The sequence below is a fragment of the Daphnia pulicaria genome, chromosome 7 (assembly GCF_021234035.1).
Source record: "Daphnia pulicaria isolate SC F1-1A chromosome 7, SC_F0-13Bv2, whole genome shotgun sequence".
In the NCBI taxonomy this organism is placed as follows: domain Eukaryota; kingdom Metazoa; phylum Arthropoda; class Branchiopoda; order Diplostraca; family Daphniidae; genus Daphnia; species Daphnia pulicaria.
This window is the reverse complement of record NC_060919.1, coordinates 17134988-17156357: the sequence shown is the minus strand read 5'-3', so window position 1 is coordinate 17156357 and position 21370 is coordinate 17134988. Positions and strand designations below refer to the sequence as shown.

Genomic DNA, 21370 nt, shown 5'->3' with positions numbered 1-21370 from the left:
TTTTGGGGAAATAATATCCGTCCATTTTTGGGTTGGGAGCGCGCTGGGCCGATATCACCTGTCAAGATCTGGTTGACTGCGTTCTTTATGTTCCTTCAGGGGGCCCGGAGCCAACGAGGAAAACACCCACACACGCATTGAATAAGGTAATATCATTTAAGGACTCGTTTTTCTCGATCCGTGGCCACTTGATTTGGGGGGAAAATCTCAACGCTAAAGTAGTTGCGACGTATTTATTAGTGTGTGCGTCTGTGTGTGAAAAGTCTATTCAGGAGGGATTATGGCCGTTAGGCTAATCCCCATTGATTATTGGCCTATCTATTTTAACCGGATCCCCCACCCCCCGATCGATGAGGCTCTCTAGCTGCTCACCGTCGTCGAGCTGTGGTGTGGCTACCAAGTTCCATCTACAGTCTACACACTCACTCTATATTGGAGAGAAACAGGCGAGACAGAGAGAGTCGTTGGAGTAGTATAGTAGCTAGTTGGTCGAGTTAATGCAATTAACGGGCGGAGCAGCTGAGTAAGACGACGTCAGCAGCAGCAGCAGGATAGCAGAAGCAACTCTTCCAACTTTTTTACGGACACGAGAGTAAAACAGAGCCAGTAAAAGAGCCTCACACTTAGATACTATAACAACACGGTTTATACAGGGCTCGCCGGCTAGAAACGACCTATCACACGTTCCTTTATAAGCGATTCCACGGCCAGTGTTGAGTGGAGGATAACATGATCGATAAGCATGTAAGCACGAGTCGAAAACCGTGAGTAGGCCATAGTCTAGTGCATATACAACGAGACCGCCAACAACAACCCCCCGACAAAAAAAATCCAAATTTTCCTATCTCTTTTTCCCTTCCGTGCAGGAACTATTGAAGTAAATAAATAATGCGCCGTGAAATAACGATTTATGGGACCCGAGGTCGTCCTGACGGGTTTCACCGTTCACACAGCATCCATTTAGAATCTTCAATGTGAGCCCAAGTGATGACACATTTGAAGGAGCTACCTAGCTTCAAATTCCTTGCACACAGAGTTTGGAGATTTCAAGTCAGGAAGTCTCTGATCTGAGGTTGAACTGAACAAAAACCAAGTTACCCAGGAACGATTTATCCACCACCAACCAAAGCAAACCATACATTATGATTAGTTACCCCATGACAATCCTTTAAAGTAAAGATCAGCTTATTCTTAATTAAGAAATGTTTTCTCATTGCTTGTGTTCATGATTAGAACTCGGACCAAAGAAAACCTTTACAGAGCTTTGGCTCGCAGACAGTTGTGGCAACCGGAATGAAACTTATTCTTACCTGCTGATATGTTGGGATGGATTAATTGCACAGTGCACTAGGATAACGTGTTCTCTTTTCAACAGATGACTCGATTTGAAAAAAAAAACTTTGTCTGGTCTACTCGTCTCGACGACCAAACAGGCGGTGAATCGATCCACGTCTGTGAATACGAAATTATTTTCAGCCCACTCCCAGCATTCCTACTACAAAGACGAGGGCCACACAACACTAGAAAAAAAAATAAGGTTCTATTTCTAACGGCTAAAAAGATCACACGCTCCACTTTTTGGTTTCAGTATTCTCTACTCTTTTTTATACACTCGTCTTATCGACTGACAGATCAAGTAGGAATAAAATAGTAAATACACGTTGCGATTACAGCGCCTAAAACAGGAACTAGCGGCCAACGACACAATCACCAACGACAGACAGAGTAAATCAATAGTAGTAGATTCAGAATTCTATCCTTGTCTTGACGTTTCTTTTTTTTGTTCTTCAATTTAGTCATATCTTTCAGCCATTTTCAATGACATGGACTTTTTACTTCTCGGTATATACAAGTCTAAAAACGGATTTGTGGAAGTAAAGGAGCCATGTTCCCAGTTCGACAGCAGGATCGATGGAGCGTATTTTCCCCGGTCGACCCGGAAAAACGAACACAAGGAAAAGAAGAAGAAGCGCGTACGAAGCACGCATGAATGAACGATTGGGGATGATTGAATTCTTTCTCTTTTTCCTTCTTTTAGTTTCCAGCGAAGCGAGGGAGGTGAAAATTATTCCATTCGTGTCGTACCAAAAGTTGAGCAACTCCACTATATATAAAAACTCTCGGAAATAAAAGTTATATCAGGCAGATCTCGATTCGTCACCATTTATGGGTAACATGGACATGGGGTCCGACATGGCATCACGCTCATATCTTTTTGGGTTAACAACTTCTTGCCCGCCGACTGTCTCTAGCTCTCCCTTTTTTCCCTACCAACATTTCGCTTCTGGCTCACCCTTCACAAACGAAGAGGATAGAAAACAAGCAACTCAAGTGACAGCCACGGTGGAGGCTCAGTTACTCATCCCTAATGTAATGTGCACAGACACAAAAAAAAAACTGGGTAAATCAAAACATGTAACATATAAATCACGCGCACAAACAGAGAGAGAGAAAGAGAGAGAACGCGAACTGCTAATCCAAGCAGTAACAACGCAATCCAGTCAAGACGACTATTCTGTGGATATTTTTTTTGTTTTTTTTTGGGAGGGGGGAAGGGGGTTAATTTCGCTCTCTGCGCACTAACAATGATATAGATGGGAAGGAAAAAGAATTCCGACGACGTACTCAACATTCAACACGGATGAAAAAAAAAATAAAAGGAAGAGAAAAGAAGTAGATGAGAGAAGTACAAGCTTTTGAATATTAAACTAAACAGAATTTTGATCCTGGATGAAAGAAACTTAACAGACAGAGCTACTTTTCCCATTAGCAGGATTCATCCACTCTCTCGCACCGCTCAGCAGATGCAACAACGACATCGACCTAAGTATAAGACAGACTAACAAAGATCTTTCTTCTTTTTTTTTCTTCTTTCGGACGAGTAGTAAGTGATGGGTTAATCATGTGGAGGAGAAATAGAATTGGAGATGAGTTTCTTCATCTTCCAACGAAAATGAATCGTCCGTTTCTTCAGCAACGCGTTTCGTAGAGGCCACTGCGTCCGATGTAGCGAACCCATTTGATGACGTCGTGATCAGAGTAGTTCAACTTGGGTTCAAAGACTTTCAAATATCGAACTTTAAAGCCCGATGGTGCAAACGGAACCTATGATAGAAATCCAAATTAGAGCAATCGATATGCACGACACATATCACCCTTGAAAATACCTCAAAGTTCATGGAAATGGGGGGTCGAGTCCACTTCTTTTTCGTGTCCGTTTGCAAAAGCTCAATTTCAGCTGAAAGTTGTGATTCCTTCATACCTCCCATCCGTTTGATCCTGTCAACATCAACACCACACAAGTTAAACAACACAGCTCTAATGTTTGATCTAAAGAAAAGTTTGCAACTGACTTCCAAACGATAGCGTTCTCAGAAGCTTTGTACTTGGCTTTGCCTTTCATGCACAAAAGTTGAACGCCCGATGTATTGAGAGGCGTTGGAATGCGTATCTCGATTTTCTGTGCCAGGAGCGAAGGTTTGAAGTTAGACTTGACAACCACTTTGACTTCCATCTTTGTCCGGCCCACTTCGCGCACCAACGGTATAACTCGGAAAGGTAACGAAATGTCCTTGGTCGTTCGGTACCTGCAATCGAAAATAACACTTGTTACCATAAATTCAATGTATATACCAAAGGAGAACAGACTAACCTCATGAGTTCAAACTCTCCGTCAGGGGGAATAAAGCTAATCGAATGCTCCGTTTCGAATTTAGACAACTTGACACACTGGTGGAATTGACAGTCGTCAATCACAATAGCTGTCTTACCAGTGCGAGCAGCGGATTCATCCGCAGTAGGTTTACCCTTGGCCTCCATGATAATCTTATCGTTGATTCCAAACTTGCATTCGGGCATGCCTGACAAGTAGGATTTCATCACTACTTTGCCAGCCACGTGAGCTGAAAGTACTTGACCCTGCGGCGACATTAGAAGGTTGACGTATTCCAAAACGTCAAGGAAGAGTTCGTTTCGCCGGTATTTGATGCCTTCGCGTCGCCAGCCGATTTGGCCTGTCACCTGGAAATCATAACAACATGATTATATTTTAAATACAATCACTGAGCATTAATTTTTAGAGTGAATCTATACCTGAGAGGTAATCTGGGCCTGTTCTTCTTTGGTTTGCGTGCGAATACCTTGCTGAGTAATAAACGTCTTCAACACTCCCGTATCGGTATTTTGGGGATAGCCAAAATCAAGAATCTCTGATAGAATGAATAAATTGGATAAGGAACAACACACAAACAAGTAAACTGTGTTTGCTTTCCAACATACCATCCAAAAGTTCGTAAATGAGGACAAAATTGTTCTTGATGTTTTCCTCTGATACCTTACCAAAGTATGACTGCATGCAGTCAGTAACCTTCAAGAGAAACTCAAAAACCATAGAGGCATTGACATTTTGTTTGGTGACAGCTGCCACCCAAATATTAGCACGCTACATAAAGGTAAAAGATTATTGATAAGGTGAACATTGAGCATTTCAAAATGGAAAATCAGAAAATACTTTAACATGGAAGAAGGAGGTTCTGGCAATGTTTGTAACAGGTGATCTGACTTGCTGCCTAGCATGGATGACATTTACTCGGAAAGCATCAACTGCATTTCTGCCAATGTCATCACGGTACACCCGTGATATTAGGACCTCTCCTTTGTGATTGTAGATGAAAAGGCCTCCAATCATCTTGACTCTTGAAGCTTTGCGATAAACCTATGAAGAAATAACACTTTTTTGAAAAACGTGCAGAATGACATATCATATATACAAGTCCATAAGAACTCTTTGGTAGATGGTTTGCTCTGTGAACTAGAGTATGCAAATGAAGCTATGCAACTTTTTGTTGAAATTTTGAATTATCTTCATTTGCCATGCATGCACGAGTTCTTTTGATTGCCTTCACAGGATATCCCGTCTCATACCGGTAGACTCTGATATATATCGAGCAACGCCTACCAATAAACTCCCGCATTACCCAACACACAACCACCGTTCCTGAAGATCACGGTCTTGTGTCGCTTTAAACATCATAATTCAAAACCACACCAACGAAAAAACATAACCTCTTACCTCAAAGTAACTGTTACCAGCCCAATTTCTCCCACTGTGGATAAGTATTCAATTTGGTTTGATAGCAGACTTGTACTGTCAGAGTGAAATGACAGTAACACAGTGCTAACAAGAAAGAAACTCAATCCATATCACAGGCCAAACAGCTGAAGTCCGTAAAGCGCTCGGAGCGCCACATTTGAAATACTCGGGTGGAAGTAGAACTTTCAAGGTTAAAATCATTTTCAAGAATTCGACTGATTCAAGCATTTAAAAATATCATTAAAAATAATACGAAATACGTTTTTTTCAATGGATTTTTATTTTTATTTAAATTATTATTACAATGTCAATTTATTACACTGAAAACGAAAATTCTTCGTTCCGAAAATGTTATATGGCATTTTTGTCCTAAATGCCTTTTGTTACACCGAGCATTACATTTTGTATGAATGATCTATATATATATTTGTTCACTGACGATCTATGTGTCATACGAAATGAGAATTACTGTAATGAAGGTGAATAACCAAAGCAAAATACGTAGAGAGAAATGACGAAGAAACATATCGTGAACCATCAACAAACTATAGACAGAAAAGTACAATGAGTCAAATTACAGTTGAATGAGGCAAACATAACACATATCAATTTCTGGTGGAGAACAACACAAAAAGGGGGGGGGGATTGAACTTTTCCCACATTAATTTCCGTTTTGTGGATTGCTATTACCGCCTTCAGAGGAGGATGCACCACGCATAGCATCAATCTTGGCGCAAATCTTCAATGCTGGCCCAAGTTTCATCGACATGGCAGACATCAAATGATCGGCTTTCAATAACATGAGCGCTTGACCATCAATTTCCTGCAATGCGAAATCTTCGGCATAATCTGCACATCCAGTTAAACTTCGCACGAAATCTGCGACCTCGGTAACCTGAATGAATAGAAGTCTTAATTATCAGTGCAATCTTAGTCGTAACAATAAATAACTTACACTCCACTTGGCTGGATTAGTTTTCGGCTCAGGTTTGAGCTGGTGAGTTGGTGTTTGAGATAGTGAGGCTGTGGGAGAACGCAATTGCTGAGCAGCCAGAGCACACAACTCTGCATCCAAGCTGATATCTTCTTTATCTCCAGAGGGAGCAAAGCTCGTTGGAGGAGTTGGGCCCTGAGGAATTGTCACGGCCGTTGGAGAAGCCAATTTGTTGTTGGCTTCGGCTGTTGTTGAAGCAGCAGCGGGTGAGTGAGTGGTTGACGTCGCAGTGGTCAGTAGCCCACCACCACCACCGCCAACGGCTGCTTTTACTCCCTGACCGTTGACACAAGTCGTTGTCGAGACAGTTTCCTGCTGTTGCTGTTGATTCGGCTGAACGGGTCCAACTGCTGGCGAAGCATTTATGTTAGACCTATTCCAAAAGTAAACAAACACCGTTAAAATTAAAAGAGTCAAAAGATAAATGGGTTAATGACATACTTTTTCGAGCAGGCTGTGGAACAAAAGCGTTTTGAACGACGAAATTTGGAAATGAAATCCATTTTTCCACATCCCTCACATGTGGCCATGGTAGCTCCTTTAGGCGTCGACATCTGCTGAAGATCGTTAGTTGTTGTGGTGGTAGGCGGCGCAGGCGGGGGTGCCAGAGGTGGAGATTGATGGGTCACTGTAGGTTGTTCCATATGTAATTTTTTCTCTGTTTAAGGGAGGGGGGAATTGGGGTCATGAGTAAACCAAACTTTGGCAAAACTAAATACATGCAATCAAACAAAACATCAATTATTAGAAAAATGATCTTACTCGGAGGTTCTCCATCCAATTTGAAACTGTGATCTTGATTCCGTTGTCCGTTGCAGCGCGTCAGAGATTCATTCGGATGGAAACGGCCGACTGGGAAAGGTTCCGATGACTCTTGGATCACAAAGTCACCCAATACGTGGGTCAATATCTGAGGCCGTACAACTGCTTGAGGCAAATTGGGGTCTTTTTTCTCGCGGATAGCTGGCGAATGACTAACCATGTGATGATCTCCTTGATTTCCTCCAATACCGTTCATCTGAGGCGTTTCTTTCTTTTCGGTAGACGGTTCCTCTACAGCAGGAGTTGTTGTCGTAGGGGCCGAAGGGGTTTGAGAGTCGATTACTGCATTGCGAGGCGATGGTTTCGGCTCTTCTACTTTTTCGGTTGTACTGGGCAGCGGTGTTGTTGATGGCTGTGTCCGAGCCGGAGATGGTAGAGGAAATTGAGGTGCTGGAGAAGCTGAGACAGTAACTGTTACTGGCTGTAAAGACGACATAGCCATTCGTGGTCCCTGAGTGGAAATGGTGATTGGCGACGAAGATGGAGGTACTGCGTGCGTCATATTGGCCATGGCGGATAATGGCGCAGCCGGTCCAACGGTAATCAATCCGCCACCTAATGGAGTGGGCATTCGAGCTGATGAGGTCACGGCCGGATTTGTAATGAAGCAAGTCGTATTCGATTGACTGCTGGACATTGGCATATGAATGTTTAATTGTCCGTGTTGGTGCTGGCTGAGATCGCCATTCATGTTTTGAAAATTATTCATGGGAGTTGCAGAACGTATGTTGTGCGTTCCCGTCATTCCAATCGGGTAGACTGCGGACCCGACAGGGATCGTCAAAATCTGTGGATGCTGTTGGTCCGTTTTATCGTTAGATGAAACATTGACTTGGTGGGGATGAGGAGCCATTGCAAGCAAATTTGGAGGTTGATTGGGTTGGTGTTGTTGCTGCTGTTGTTGTGGAGGTGCGGGGGCAATGGGTTTGTAGCTGGAGCGAACAGCATGAGTAGTGGTTGTGGTGGTAGTGGTCACCGGCCCAAATGATGCAGAGGAAATACACGGTGGCATTTGCATCATTCCCTGTTGTTGCTGCGATTGCTGTGGAATTACAACCTGCTGGAGTGTAGGGGCAACGTTTTGCATTGGTTGCTGGGATGGCATTTGAGCAGGCGACAGCATGTGCTGTTGTTGTTGCTGCTGTTGGGGAGCGCTCTGCGTCGTCGTGGTTACGCTGTTCGATGCAGCTAATGACGTAGCTGCTGATGAGGCAACTGCCATAACAGGCCTGGAAGAAGACAATTGCGAATATTAACTAAATGATCCTGAATCCACTTAATAAACAGAATTTACTTGTTCATTTGATATTGCAGCTGGAGTTGATGTTGCTGATGTTGTTGCTGTTGATGTTGTTGTTGGGCTTGCTGCTGATCGTTGATAGCTTGCTGCAATTGGGCTTGTTGATTGGCATCCAGCGTTTGCTGAGCTACTTGCTGGAAAGCCGGAAGTGACATGAGTGTCGGCTGTTGTTGCTGTTGATACTGCTGAATTTGGAACGGATGCTGCTGCATCTGAAACTATTGGATCGATGGTTAAACATATCCTAGACGACAATCAATAGAATTTCTTACCTGTTGAGCAATGAGTTGCTGAGATACGGCATGCAATTGTTGATTCTGTTGTTGCTGTTGGAGCTGAATTTGCTGCTGCTGTTGTTGTTGCTGTTGTTGCTGCTGCTGCTGTTGCTGCTGCTGTACCGGCTGTAAAAGAGTTTGCTGACCTTGCACAACTGACGGTGCCACTGGTCGCTGTTGATTTTGTGGAGGCCGTCCAACTTTCTTGGTCTTACCCTAATCGAACAAATATTGATTATAGAAATCCTTATATATAGCTGCTGAAAGAATAGATTTGCGTACGGCAGGTCTAGGGTTTCCAGTTTGGGCATTTGTGACCACTCCGCCTGCAAATGTCTGATTGGACATGGACGAGGCTGGCCGAATCGGTGTTGGTGCTGTCGAACCTCCCGATGATGAAGGCAATATCGTTGATAGCGGGCGGGTTCCGCTTGCTTTCGATGGAGTCTCAGCTCTAGGTTTAATGGCAGCAGTAAGAGGTGGTACTGGTTGAGGTGCTGATTTCAATTGGAAAATAAAAATTAGTTATTGAAATAGAAGACAATATTCAGAAAAGCAACTCACCCGGTTGCGCAGCGATAGTTGGCTGAGGTGCCGCCTGGAAAAACATTCCGTCGGGTTGCCCATGTTGTCTGATGATGATGGGGCCTTGCTGACCTCCAAACTGATAAAAGTTTGGAGGTAGTTGAAATCCTAAAGACTGTCCCATTTGGTTACCCTTTTAATTCAAAACAAGGATACATTAGAAAAATAGATCAATACCAAATAATAACAAAGCTACACTACCTGCATTTGACTTATGATCTGCATTGGTTGCATGGAACCACCAAGTTGCATGGGTGCAGAATTTGCTTGAGAAGTGACAATCTGAGGTTGTGCCAACATATTGGTGGCCTGACTGACGTTAACACCTGTACCAGCCATGTTGCCCTTATTTCCAACAGCAGATGTCATGACTGGGGACTTTGGAGGCATCCCAGCATTCACAACTTGGTAATATGGCTGCTGCTGTTGTTGTTGCTGCTGCTGTTGTTGTTGTTGCTGCTGTTGTTGCTGCTGCTGTGCCTAATATTATGATTCAAAATTTATTTTAACGAAACACATTTAATATAAGACATTCAAATCTTCAACACACCTTATTCATTTCAATGGGCTTTCCTTGTGGACCTTGCTGATTGTAATTTCCAGCTTGATTTGTGATCAGCGGTCCAGCAATGACCAACGTCTGATTGTTTGATGTTGGAATACATCCATTGTTCCTTGCATTGTTGAAGAATTGAAGTATGGCATTGTTATCTGTAAAAAATCAACATTATAAAGAAGGTGACACTTTGGATTACCAAGAATAACATGCCATACCATTTTGATGACCCTTAAGCATATTGTTGCCGGTTATTTGAAGATGTGGTGTCAATTGTCCAGGTTGAAATGTTTTGCCAGCAGCAATAACCTAAAGATAGGTAACAAATTTGTCTAATTTTATTCCATGTTCAAGTTTCCTTTGTGAAAACACATGACAAATCAATTTAGATCAATGGGACCATTCGTAACGTTTGAGGGAAGCAAGAACACACACCTGAATAGGTTGTCCGAAATTGGTCGACTGAATGAGAAAGACAAAAGAAACTCGTCAAATTCCGCAATTAAAAACAAACGTGGTCTATCAGTACGAATTATTATTAATATTTTGTCCTAAATATCTTATCATTGGAGTAAAACAAAATTGCTCTTCAACCGTGGGTTTGAAATCATTTGAGTTAGAAAACAAAAGTGCTCTTCAAACGTGGGTTTGAACTTTGAAATCATGCTCCGCTAGATGGCATTCAAAACATCAACTGTTTGTTTTTGTTCCGTTACCTCCTCCGTAAATTGGTTGCCATATTTATTTTATACTTTTGCCACATTCCGTTTTCCAAATTTAATTTTAATTTTAAAATATACAATAGAAGGTAAAAAGATTACCTGTATCGTTTGATTAACACCGTTTGGCTGCAACGAAATATTTCCTGGCATGATGAATTGCTGACCCTGGGCATTACTGTATAATTGCTGCAAGTACGGAATCTGTTGCTGGATTACTTGAACCTGCACGTCAATATTCACCAAGTATGTTTTAGGGAGATATTGGCGACAGTCAAAAACTATGTTTGTCAATCAAACCTGAGGCATCCCTCCAGAAGACATGACAGGATGGCCCATCGATTGTTGGAAACCGGCAGCGTTCATACTGGCCATCGTCATTCCGGCCATTCCGTTGTTAGCCAAAGAAGGCATCATCGAGTTCATAGCCGACATATTGATCGTATTCATGGCTGACGGATTCATCGCCATTGCTGCATTCATGCCGCCATTCATCGGAGAAGGGTTGCCTCCACCTCCGTTAGGTTGCTGCGTTTGAGAACCACCAGGAGATGGTCCAGGTGTGTTTCCTGCCTGTTGTTGTTGCTGAGGGCTGGCCATCAGCTGCTGCTGCTGCTGTTGTTGTTGAGGGCTAGCCATTATTTGCTGCTGGAACACGAACTAGAGGAGGAAACAACGACATTTTACTCGGATGAATTAACGTTGGTCGCAAGCTCCCTAAAAAATGTTGGACTATAAATTTAATTCAAGGGGTTTCATGTAAATTTGACTGTCCCCCCCGGGTGACCCATGTGTCCATGTTCCGAGCCCCATGTTTGAACAGAATGTGAAATTCTTTTTCGTCTTCCTTCAACCTACTCGACTGATCAAACATTCAAACTACCACCGCCACCCATGTAATATTGAAAACACGGACGAATGCGAGGAGGGTATCAGATATGGACACAATGGACGATGGTATACAAAGTTTAGTCGGGTGTCATGTGGATCCGTTCTCAGATAGGATTCAGTCGGGGCGAGCGCGCTATAGCGTAGCAGAGTACAGGGCGTGCTAAGCGTACTCAATATAGCCGCTGCTGTGGTTCTCTCTCGTTCGACACAAAAAGAGGGGTGCATAAATGTGCACCGAGGGATGAAGAGGGGAGAGAAAAAATTGGTTGGTAGGGGGCGCTAAAGCCATTGTGTGCCGTGCAGGCTTCGAGAGAGAGAGCGTGTGTGTGCGCTTATAGGAAGAAGAGGAGAGAAAAAAGGCCGTTTCTTCTATGTTATTTATGATACATACTACTACTTCTCTACTATATACTTGAGTAGGGATTTGCGTTGGACCCATGGGCGATTGCATGGCCTCGACAACGGAAGATGGCGCAGACGGGGCGGAACTTTGATTCGATCCAGGACCGACAGGCACCACCGTCGGGGTTCCGCCGCTCTGCACAGCCGTCGTCGTCGATGAAGATTCCGACTCGTTCTTGGTCGATTCGCTCATTTTTATCCTTCCCTCTTCTCATCAGTCATTCAGGAGTCCTGTTGGGAAAAAATCGAAAACCAAACACAAAAGAAAAATATAGAAAACCAAACATAAAATATCGATGAGTTTCGGCAACTACATGTTGGGTCGAGGTTGCCGAACCCGACATGTTCCGAGTCCCTGTGGGGTGGGAAGCGGCTCGTCAGAGGCACTCATGCCTTTCCCGCATATAGCCGCAAGGGCGAAAGGTAAAGCAAAGCAGAGACGGATGATGAATGCATGTGTACAAAGAGAAAAGCAAGAACCCAAAAACTCCACACAACACAGGAGGGAAAAGCTATGGGAGGGAGGGAGTTGGATTGAGGCCACCATTCGGGACAAGAAAGGGACAAGAGACCCCCCCGACTGGAGGCCTTTTCAAATCGGGCCCAACCAATCACAAGCGAGAAGGGGTGGGCTAAAATTGCAGATGGCGCTGCGGTAGTGGCGCGTCTGCGAAGCGCAGACAAAAGAAAGAGCCGTAAAAAAGGAGAGACGAGAGAAAAAAGTTCGATCAATAGAGAGACGGGCCAATGACAGGCCATGCAAGGGGCGGTCATTTTTTCCCCCTTCATATCTCTCCTGTCATCCCCCCCCCCACCACCGCATTCTATCCTCTTCACTGTAGCACGCACAGATTTTTATGAATGCTATTAAAAAAACGGCTTTTTTTTCTCTCTCTCTTCTTTTCTTGTGTGAATAAAAATATTGCCGAGATCCCAACAGCTGCGACGTTGGCCCTCCCTCGACCCGAGGCCAAAAAGAAAAAGTGATCGGTGTGAAGACAAAATAAAAGAAATGATGGGAGATAAAAGATATAAGTCCATCCTCAAAACTTGACGGCTTGAAAGAAAAAGTCGGAATAACTTGATTTGAAATGCAGAAAAGTAGAAGAAATGGTGGCTCACAAAAAGATAAATGTTTTTTCCCGTCTTCTCTTTTCTTTTGTGTGTATATTGCTACAAAAAGGAATAAAGAAGAAGGGAGGATGAAAAGAAGGAAGAAGAGAGGTAAAAAAGAAACCCCCTTGGGAGAAGCCGGAATAAGAAGGGAAAAAGGAAAACATCCATAGTTGAAAAAGAGGAGCTCTCCCTCCTATTGGCTTGATTGCACTAACACACACGCGCGCTGTTTCCCTCGCTCGCAGCTACACCACGCGCCGAGGCTACTTTGTGCCATGTTGGAATTATTTTTAACTAGATGGCTCTGAAGTTAATTTCAATAATATTAATTCGTGGGAACATTCCATCCAGTGACGATCAATACAAGACAAAAAGCCAAGTAAACAAGCACGATATGTTGAATAACTCGGCGGTGCAGATGTACTGATTCACTTTGAAAGTAGATAGCAAAACAAAGTGGCATTGTTTGTAACTAGCCAACTGTTGACACAAAACATCGTTTCTCTTTATTTTTTTTTCCAGAAATTTACCTTGTTTATTTGTAGTTATCCGAATAGAATGATTATCCAGTAGTATTTTTCCAATTAGGGTAGACTTGAAGAGGAAAATTAACTCAACGGTCCAATAAATAGTGCACTGAAATTGATTGCAATTTCGGCTTGATTCGTAGTATCACTAAGCTCTGCGTTGTAGCAGCAGCGGTGGCGTCCGGAAACTTTTCTATTTTCAAGTTGACTGACACACACACACACACACTCGCTGCACCGTCAACACGCACAAGCAAACTCACACACACACTCACAAACTTGGGATTCGACTGTAGCTGGGGGGGCTGGCTGTGCTCCCTGCTCTTCGGGGCCAAATGACTGTCTGACGGCCTTCAACGAACGCAGCGGCGCTAGTGTCGTTGCGCGCAGGGAAAAAGCGCTGGATTCTCGTCGCCGCAGCCGAAAGCCAATGGGCGATCTCCTTTGCTCGTCTCTCATTGGTCCATGTCCATTCGACCGCCCGCCCATTGGAAAGGGGGGAACTGGGAAACGATTACCAACAGCGGGGCGTGGTCTGTACAACAGCCAAATGTAATAAAAGATTTTCTTTTTCTCTCCTCTTTTCTTTTCTCCTTTACAAGTTTTTCTTTTCCGTTGCTCGTTCGTGTCTGTCTGCCATCGGGGTGCTGCCTTTCTTCCCTCTTCGAATGAGAAATGGGTTTTAAGGGCCGTGGGATTACGATGGCGTTGTCTGGAATAGGAAGGAAGAGGGGCCGGGCTATAATATCCAAACCATCTTCTTATATATATATGGCTTCTTATGGACTAGACTCACAAAGAGAACCCCTGTGGCTTTTTTAAAACAATCGTTGCGTTTCTTATCTAGTTTATACATCTCTAAAGGTGTTGGTTTGTCTTACCCATCTTCCGAGAATAATCACCGAGGAAGCCATAAAATCGTTTTTTCCTTTTTTTTAAAATACATTAGACGCCGATATTTGATACTTCCCATTTTTTTTTCAAGCATGCATAATAGGCTCGAATTTGATTGTCGGAGTAACGTGACACTTTTTTTTTAAAGGTGGATGGCATCATAGAGCTGAATTGGTGAGGGGTTGCATGGTTGAGGGGTGAGAAAAGAGGTGGTATTCAATGCATATATGAAAAGAATCCAATAAGTCCTAGTTTTGGAGTGGCCCTGCTATTAAATGTGGGAGGGAGAAACCTTCTATGGCTCATGCTCTCTTCTTTTCTTTGCGTTTCCCCCCTCCATATTTCAATGGTTGGCAACCAATTATTTACCAACGGCCAATCATAGGGCGACAGATGGGCCTGGGATACGTTGCCTAGCAACCTTGTCGACACCAATTTTTACCCAGGCAAACTTGTTTTCGTATTCTTTCAAATGGAAGACGAGTCTTGCAAATTTTCTACTTTCAAAAGAACATCATGAATCTTGCATTTTTTCTGAATCTAATCAAATTGGGAAAATTCCAAAAATGAGTTTTCAAGAAGATGCGATTTTCGAGAAAAATTGAAAATACCTAACCGGCAGCACCATCTAGCGGTAGATATTACATTACTGTGGATGTGCATTTGTTTAACATATTAAAGATGTTCATTTGAGAACACTAATTTAAATTATCATAAAATAACGAAAGGAAATTAAAACAAGTTAATTTTAATGCTAGAATCTCCACCACTTGCAGCATGCATGGCAAAAATCTGTAATATTTTAACATGCAAGTAACATAAGGTTTTCACCAGTAACGGTAAACCAATTAAAGGATCTGTCACAATTTTACTTAAAACTAGTTTTAAAAATTATGCATTAAAACAACAGATTGAAACAAATCGGTAACATGCAGGTAAACTTAAAAATACTTAGAAAAGTAATTAACTTACATCTGGAAGCAGTATCCAATGTTAACACTTGTGGGTAGATGGCGTTCAGTCAAAATGGAGTCTGCTTCCCTTTGTTTGTGGATTCAAAGCTGCTTAACCGCACTCGCAATATGAACCAAATAATAAACAATCTAGGAAAAATAAAGACAGTATTGGTCTCACATCATTACGTCCCTTCTCAATGAAAGACAAGAAATTAAGATAAGAGGTCTTTACTCAAAGTACAAGTATTATCTACAAAATCAAATTATTAGGCCTACAATTTGTTTTAGTCGTCCACATCAAATATCTAAATAAAGAGCTCAAATAACCGAAGGTTAAATTTTTTTCTAATAAAAATAAATTAAAACGTCAGTCAAAACTCAATTTAAAAAAGATAACAAGGACGATTTCCGCTTCTGCTACTGTAATCGAGCACAGCGATGTCTTCTCAAATTACAGATGGACCTCACTATTCTCAATGTCATTCTAATGGCTTTTGAGATGAAAAAAAAAATCTCCTTAGATAAAACTGTCTCATAACTCTACAACTCATTCATTAGCCCACGTTTTATATTTTGAAAACAGCCATTCCCACTACTAAAATTCAAAAACAACAACTTCGGAATTCTAAATTAAATGATTCGTAGTTTCTTCGTTATCATGCTGTTAGGTAAGGACTAAGGGTTGATAAGCTCGATTTTATTTGAATTGCTGTTTAATGTTCTTTGAAAAAATGGCGGGGAAATCGGATCTCGAAACATCGATTTATTGTCGGTAATATATCGATCGTCAAGCGTGTACTGTCAAATACCCCAAGGGCTATTAAACACAGCAAGCCCCGCCTTGCAACGCGTCCTATTGGCTCATTTATTAAAAGGCGAAGAGAAAAAATACGAAACGTGGTTTGTTCCACCGGGTTTTTATTAATGAGCTCGAGTCGTCCCCTTCTCGCCTAGACGAATGAATAACTTAGTATAAATCGTGTCAGGAATGAAATTCTATCTGAAGCGTGACGGCGAATGCCGACTGCGATAACAGCATTCCATCACGTACTTCTTTTTTTCCCCCAAAATTTCACTCACTAAATTTGCATTAAATGGACATCCGATAGCGATATACTATTCTTGGTATGATCAGACATCGATCAGTTCTCCATCAAAGATGGATTTGGAATCTCCTCAAAATGAAAGTAAATCTGCTGGTGACTTTGTTGAAGGATTCTGGAGTTATGTTGGAAACTTTGCAGAGAAAAACAGATTTAAAATTACAGTATTCTTGCGAATTTTTGCAGCAATCTCATACAATTGCTATTTAGTTGCGGCTGTCTACAATGGCCATCTCAAACAACTCGACATTGATTGGTGTGGAGGTGTGGGGATGCTGATTATCCTCACTGTTATTGTCTACTGTGGCCTTTTCTACTACAAGGTTTTCAAACCTCATTGGGGCGATAGCGCATACTCCAGAGTGATCCTTCCCCTAACCCTTATCTTGGAACGATGCTGGAGCTATCGGTAAGCAAGCCTATCATTTATTGATCGACGAAAATGGACGCTTAAGATCTGAAACGCTCATTTGCATACAACCAATGAGATTGGGGTACAAATAGCCGCCAGAGTGCGCAGAATCGCCCAGATTCCTCCTATCCCATTGCGCAGACTCAAAACTAGTCTTTTTTAATCGTTTGTTGTAGATGTTATCCATTATAGTTGATCCATATCTTTTTTAATCTCCCTCATCTGGCACCAAGTCTTAATTACAATAGTTGGTAATTAAGAATCAGAATAGATTCCGAGAAGCTTGCCCGAGGCCCCGAGCTAACGACGTAGAATGAAATAGAGGAATCTCGAGAATGTCCGTAAATCTAATTACACCCTGGTGCTAAATTACAACCTACATTTCCCCATTCCAATTTAAAATGAGTTTTGACTAAACCGATTCATCTTGAAACCTTTCTTTTCAAAAACTCAACTTGAAACGGATCAGGTTGATAAACTGACTAACAGATGGCGTTGAACGTGGATACTTTACTAAAATTATCTCACTAAAAATATTGAAATTGAATTAAGATTTCTACGCTTACTGGTGATTGCTGGCGGGGTCGCGGGTTTCACTGTTGGGTTGGTATTGGACACGGCAGGTGACAGAGATAGATTATACTCGCTCATCGGTCTGGCCGTCTTTCTCCTTTTTGGCTGGATCTTCTCCAAACATCCATCCCAAGTAAACCTTGAGCTTCCCATAGTTGCATAAATTTAATCAAACAAAAAATTTCATTTGGTTTAGATAAAGTGGACACAAGTGATTTGGGGAATGATCTTACAGTTTCTCTTCGGTTTGATGGTTCTTCGTTGGAAAACCGGGCAGCAGGTTTTTGCCTGTCTCGGCGATCGCGTTTCTATCTTTTTGAAGTACACCGATGCAGGCTCAGGATTAGTCTATGGTCATTTAGTCACTGATCAAAATGATTCCGGAATTCCGCTTGGCACCATTTTCGCCTTTAAAGTACCTAAAATGATAAAATAAAACGGAATTGCAATTGAATAATGTTATTGTTCATTTTCAAGGCCTTGTCAGTCATTTTCTTATTCAGTTTCATGGTCAACATTCTTTACTATTACGGAGTCATGCAACTGATCGTACAGAAAGTCGGTTGGTTTCTTCAAGTATCAGTAGGAACCACTGCGACCGAATCAATCAACTGCGCTGCCAACATTTTTCTTGGACAAGTATACAGTTCACACCAGATCTACAAAACATTTGATTCTACAACGATTTAATGCCCTTAGACGGAAGCTCCTTTAGCTATCAAACCACTTTTACCGTTATTGACGAAATCGGAACTGCATACGGTTATGACGAGCGGCTTTGCTACAATTTCGGGTTTTGCTTTTACATGTAAATACTGGTATAAACAAGAAGGCATCTTCACATTTTTTTAGGGTCAGTTTTGTCGGCATACATAAGCTTTGGAATAAGCGCTTCGCATTTGCTGAGTGCATCTGTGATGTCTGCACCAGCCGCTTTATCCTTTGCTAAATTGTTTTACCCCGAGACAGAAGAATCGCAAACTAAAGCAGAGGACATTAAAGTGCCAAAAGGGTTTACAAATTTACTGACTTTTTAACGCACCGATAACTTTTGTCTAATCAAATTTTTACAACATTAATCATACAGGAAAGAGGCCAACGCTTTAGATGCAGCGGCACAAGGGGCTTCTAATGCAGTCTTTATGGTCATCAATATTTGCGCTAATCTAATCGCATTTCTAGCCTTTATTGCTTTTCTCAATGGAATCATTTCATGGATGGGAGGACTACTAGGAGCACCTTATGTTACATTTGAAGTAAGCCATTCATACCTTTTTTTAAGGATGTTGAAAAAAAGGGTCTGCTTGTGTTAGTATCTAGTAGGGAAGTGTTTTATTCCACTGGCCTGGATAATGGGCATTCCTGCAGAAGAGTGCGATCAAATAGGACATGTGGTAGCGCTAAAGACCATCGTCAACGAATTTGTTGCCTATAGGCAACTATCAGAATATATGGCTAAAGGACTAGTTTCGGTAAAAAATTTAGTTCAAATTGTTTACCTGTTTTCTATGTAGCAATTGGTTTCATGGCCATAACTAATTCTGCCAATAGAAACGATCGGAAACGATCGCTACCTTTGCGTTGTGTGGCTTCTCGAATCCAGGGTCAATAGGCATCCAAATAGCTGCCCTGGGGTCAATGGCTCCATCCAGACAAACCGATTTGGCTCAAGTGGCTTTCCGAGCATTTGTTTCAGGAAGTATTGCTTGCTTCATGACAGCCTGTGTAGCTGGTAAATATATAAATTCAAAAAGTATGAATTACCCATTCTTAATACATGTGATTTAAAAAAATAGGAACGTTGATTCCATCGTCTTCATTGTAAACGCATTTTGTTCCATTGTAGAGCAAGAAGCCAAGGATTTGATTCGCTAGGAAAATCAATTTACCTAAAACAACGGCGATTATTTACATACTAATATTTGTGTTGGGTTGTGTAAAATGAATCAGTGGAGTAACTTGAAAGAACGGAGAATTCTATTTGACATGTTAACCGTTAAAATAGTTGTTACCAAATTGAAGAAAATTTTGTTCAAAAAAAAAAAAACATTCCGAATTAAACCACAAAAATCTACTTGGATTTAATAGTCTGCTGGATCACTTTTGCAGGATTACTAAAAAGAACCAAAAATTTCACTTAACACGTTAACCGTTCAAATGGTTGATACTCAAAAGAAAAAAAAATAAATGTGAAGTTGTTAACAAACAAAGAAACATTCTGAATCAAAAACCACAAAAATCTACTTAGGTGTTAGGGTCTGCATCACTTTTTCGTCGACGGGGAAGTGAAGAAACGCAAAGCTTTCCTGTTATAATTAGTTATGAGAAAGGAAATAAAAAGTGTACAATATAATTAGTAAATTCACTTTTTCGGTGTAGCCACTTCAAGGCGCTTCTCGGTTTCATTTTTGGAGGTTTGGGGATCACAAGATCTTGGCAACAATGACTCGCATTTAATGTGACAATTCATGCCGCAATCGATACACTTCAACGCAGATTTGCCAAACTTGATTCTGATAAAAAAAAATACTTAATCCGCAGCGAAATAAAAATAAAAACAATATATGTACCGAAGGCCACATGGATAGCAGGTCTCAATATGATGAAAGACAACTTGCCGTTTCAGACGATGTTTTCTTATGACTGTTGTGTTTTGAGTGCATTCATCACTGCTGCTTGATCCCGGATAACCTTCGATCACAGAACTGACTACAGTTGAACCAGTTTGCATTGAGAAAGAAACAGTAGTGGTTGCCACAATGCATTGGTCGAGTACGCCAACTTCTGTTGCAGTCTAAAAACATTGAACTGATCAAAATGACTCGGTATATAATTGCAAGTTACTTACGCTTCCATCTGTTACGCGTTTATTAGATGTTTGATGCTCCCCATCAGGCACCAGTTCAGAAAATTGCTTATTCAAGCGATGAAGATCTCGGTAAGAACGAACGGTACCCGAGAGTTCGAGGTCTTCATCAGACGGTTCGCTACTGGATACGCTGCACCGCTCACTTGATGCCATAACCGAATCCAATTCGGCGCTGTTTACTTCAGTGATGGTCTCCAATTTGTCTACATGGCGAGCATTTGTATTATTTACGAGATGCGGAAAGCGTCTGGGACCGAGGCTGTTCAGTTTCTCTATGAGTTCGTCCTTAAGATAAGTTTCACTCGATAGACAATCACGGACCATATCAAATTGCGTATGCTGCATCAAAACTGTGTTAATACATTTTCAAGGATAAGTCCACTTTAGGTAACTTACATATTCACGAATATCTTCTTGAATTGAACTCCTTACTTTCACCTCATCTTTCAACAGCATTGTTACATGATGATTTAGTAATTCCAATTTAGATGTAGCTTTTTTGGCCTCATCAAGTTTACTTTGAATGACCTCTAACTCTTTCTCAGCCGCTAACCACTTCTTTTGGCAATCCTCTTGTCCTAAAGTGAATTCCAAGAATTCTGTAACAGAAAACATGAATTGTGATGAGTAATATGTGCACAAAAAATTTCTCTTTTTAATCAAATTACACTCTACTGACCATAATCACATCCTTGCAAATCAAATCCACTCCTGCATGCACTGTCATATTGGGCTAGTAATGAAACATAGGAATTTATCTCCATCCTGTAACCTTTAATCAAAAATAAATTCGACATGCACATTACAAACCTGGATCAAGAATTATTATCACAGCTTTAATGTAAGTGATTAGGAAATTAGAACCGAAACATGTAAAAAATGGCGGGAACATTCACACATCAGCTTTCGAGCATGAGAATTTCACGGTTTAGGCAAATAACAACATTTTGCTTGCTTTTACCTATAATCTTGCTGGTCAGTAGAACTAAATACAACAGTTTATGTGTTGTTTAAATGTCGAATGTTTCGAGTCTTACGACAAACGTTTCAAGTTGGGACATGCGGTTACCCACTATTAGTGAAGAGAGAGCCCCACGTGTACTGAAGCAGCACGCTCTTGTTTGCAACTAACCCTTTCCCTCCGAAAACCTCGAGTGACCAAACACATGAGGCTGCATGAGTCCAGTTTTTAATATTAAAATGAAAAATACTCGCATTAAAAAATTGTGTTGAAAAATAAACATTTTAAAATACACTTATTTTATCAAGCACTATTTTAGATAA

At 41.5% G+C, this 21370-nt stretch overlaps 5 protein-coding genes and 1 long non-coding RNA gene across 13 annotated transcripts in view; 1 reads left to right on the top strand and 5 right to left on the bottom strand.

Annotated features, from left to right (window-relative positions):
* Positions 1-1633, bottom strand: part of LOC124348833 (calmodulin-binding transcription activator 2-like) — a 29624-nt gene extending 27991 nt beyond the window's left edge. For 2 of the 4 annotated variants that reach the window (XM_046799143.1, XM_046799145.1), the window contains exon 1: positions 1311-1631. The gene's annotated coding sequence lies outside the window, so the exon portion shown is untranslated. Of the gene's footprint in view, positions 1-1310 lie in introns of all 4 variants that reach the window. The other 2 variants (XM_046799146.1, XM_046799142.1) reach the window with 2 other exon arrangements.
* Positions 1634-2351: 718 nt separating this feature from the next.
* On the bottom strand, positions 2352-5221 carry LOC124349003 (AP-2 complex subunit mu). The gene is made up of 8 exons (XM_046799464.1): positions 5072-5221; positions 4511-4714; positions 4279-4441; positions 4093-4208; positions 3653-4020; positions 3354-3587; positions 3168-3279; positions 2352-3105 (listed from the first exon to the last, which is right to left on the bottom strand). The coding sequence occupies exons 2-8, from the start codon at positions 4685-4687 to the stop codon at positions 2971-2973; spliced, it is 1305 nt and encodes a 434-aa protein (XP_046655420.1). The 5' UTR covers positions 4688-4714; positions 5072-5221; the 3' UTR covers positions 2352-2970.
* Positions 5222-5360: 139 nt separating this feature from the next.
* On the bottom strand, positions 5361-13896 carry LOC124348839 (polyhomeotic-like protein 2). Of its 4 annotated transcripts, none has more exons than XM_046799166.1 (16): positions 13283-13896; positions 11647-11867; positions 10644-11003; positions 10446-10568; positions 10060-10086; positions 9843-9933; positions 9619-9779; positions 9270-9548; positions 9048-9201; positions 8766-8980; positions 8481-8699; positions 8203-8426; positions 6849-8137; positions 6528-6714; positions 6048-6459; positions 5361-5987 (listed from the first exon to the last, which is right to left on the bottom strand). In XM_046799166.1, exons 2-16 carry the CDS (start codon positions 11827-11829, stop codon positions 5754-5756), a joined length of 4158 nt encoding a protein of 1385 aa, XP_046655122.1. In that variant the 5' UTR covers positions 11830-11867; positions 13283-13896; the 3' UTR covers positions 5361-5753. The 4 variants fall into 4 exon arrangements, with proteins under 4 accessions (XP_046655122.1, XP_046655120.1, XP_046655121.1 ...); XM_046799164.1 differs by having other exon boundaries at positions 6528-6744; positions 13283-13893; XM_046799165.1 differs by lacking the exon at positions 10060-10086 and having other exon boundaries at positions 6528-6744; positions 13283-13894.
* A 2302-nt stretch (positions 13897-16198) lies between these two features.
* On the top strand, positions 16199-19295 carry LOC124348945 (solute carrier family 28 member 3-like). The gene is made up of 10 exons (XM_046799360.1): positions 16199-16641; positions 17197-17350; positions 17414-17632; positions 17695-17856; positions 17917-18010; positions 18070-18229; positions 18305-18473; positions 18531-18689; positions 18769-18949; positions 19014-19295. The coding sequence occupies exons 1-10, from the start codon at positions 16289-16291 to the stop codon at positions 19040-19042; spliced, it is 1680 nt and encodes a 559-aa protein (XP_046655316.1). The 5' UTR covers positions 16199-16288; the 3' UTR covers positions 19043-19295.
* Positions 17515-18572, bottom strand: LOC124349224. The gene is made up of 2 exons (XR_006920246.1): positions 18489-18572; positions 17515-17636 (listed from the first exon to the last, which is right to left on the bottom strand). It is a non-coding gene; the product is annotated as an uncharacterized LOC124349224 (long non-coding RNA).
* Positions 19177-21224, bottom strand: LOC124349031 (rac GTPase-activating protein 1-like). Of its 2 annotated transcripts, none has more exons than XM_046799523.1 (7): positions 21048-21224; positions 20766-20858; positions 20483-20685; positions 20066-20425; positions 19788-20011; positions 19584-19730; positions 19177-19523 (listed from the first exon to the last, which is right to left on the bottom strand). In XM_046799523.1, the coding sequence occupies exons 2-7, from the start codon at positions 20848-20850 to the stop codon at positions 19481-19483; spliced, it is 1062 nt and encodes a 353-aa protein (XP_046655479.1). In that variant the 5' UTR covers positions 20851-20858; positions 21048-21224; the 3' UTR covers positions 19177-19480. The 2 variants fall into 2 exon arrangements, with proteins under 2 accessions (XP_046655479.1, XP_046655480.1); XM_046799524.1 differs by having other exon boundaries at positions 19836-20011.
* Between the last annotated feature and the right edge of the window lie 146 nt (positions 21225-21370).

Excerpts from the sequence above, each read along its gene's own strand:
- LOC124348839 (XM_046799164.1), bottom strand. The coding sequence starts at position 11,829 with ATGAGCGAATCGACCAAGAACGAGTCGGAATCTTCATCGACGACGACG. Across the intron at positions 10,569-10,643 it reads CTTCTGGAGGGATGCCTCAG|GTTCAAGTAATCCAGCAACA; the intron begins GTTTGATTGACA and ends ATTGACGTGCAG. Across the intron at positions 6,460-6,527 it reads TCCACAGCCTGCTCGAAAAA|GTCTAACATAAATGCTTCGC; the intron begins GTATGTCATTAA and ends CTTTTGGAATAG.
- LOC124349003 (XM_046799464.1), bottom strand. The coding sequence starts at position 4,687 with ATGATTGGAGGCCTTTTCATCTACAATCACAAAGGAGAGGTCCTAATA. Across the intron at positions 4,442-4,510 it reads CCTCCTTCTTCCATGTTAAA|CGTGCTAATATTTGGGTGGC; the intron begins GTATTTTCTGAT and ends ACCTTTATGTAG. Across the intron at positions 3,106-3,167 it reads CCATTTCCATGAACTTTGAG|GTTCCGTTTGCACCATCGGG; the intron begins GTATTTTCAAGG and ends TTTCTATCATAG.
- LOC124348945 (XM_046799360.1), top strand. The coding sequence starts at position 16,289 with ATGGATTTGGAATCTCCTCAAAATGAAAGTAAATCTGCTGGTGACTTT. Across the intron at positions 17,351-17,413 it reads TCTCCAAACATCCATCCCAA|ATAAAGTGGACACAAGTGAT; the intron begins GTAAACCTTGAG and ends CATTTGGTTTAG. Across the intron at positions 18,690-18,768 it reads TGGCTAAAGGACTAGTTTCG|AAACGATCGGAAACGATCGC; the intron begins GTAAAAAATTTA and ends TTCTGCCAATAG.
- LOC124349031 (XM_046799523.1), bottom strand. The coding sequence starts at position 20,850 with ATGGAGATAAATTCCTATGTTTCATTACTAGCCCAATATGACAGTGCA. Across the intron at positions 19,731-19,787 it reads TGCTATCCATGTGGCCTTCG|AATCAAGTTTGGCAAATCTG; the intron begins GTACATATATTG and ends TTTTTTTATCAG. Across the intron at positions 19,524-19,583 it reads GAAGTGGCTACACCGAAAAA|GAAAGCTTTGCGTTTCTTCA; the intron begins GTGAATTTACTA and ends TAATTATAACAG.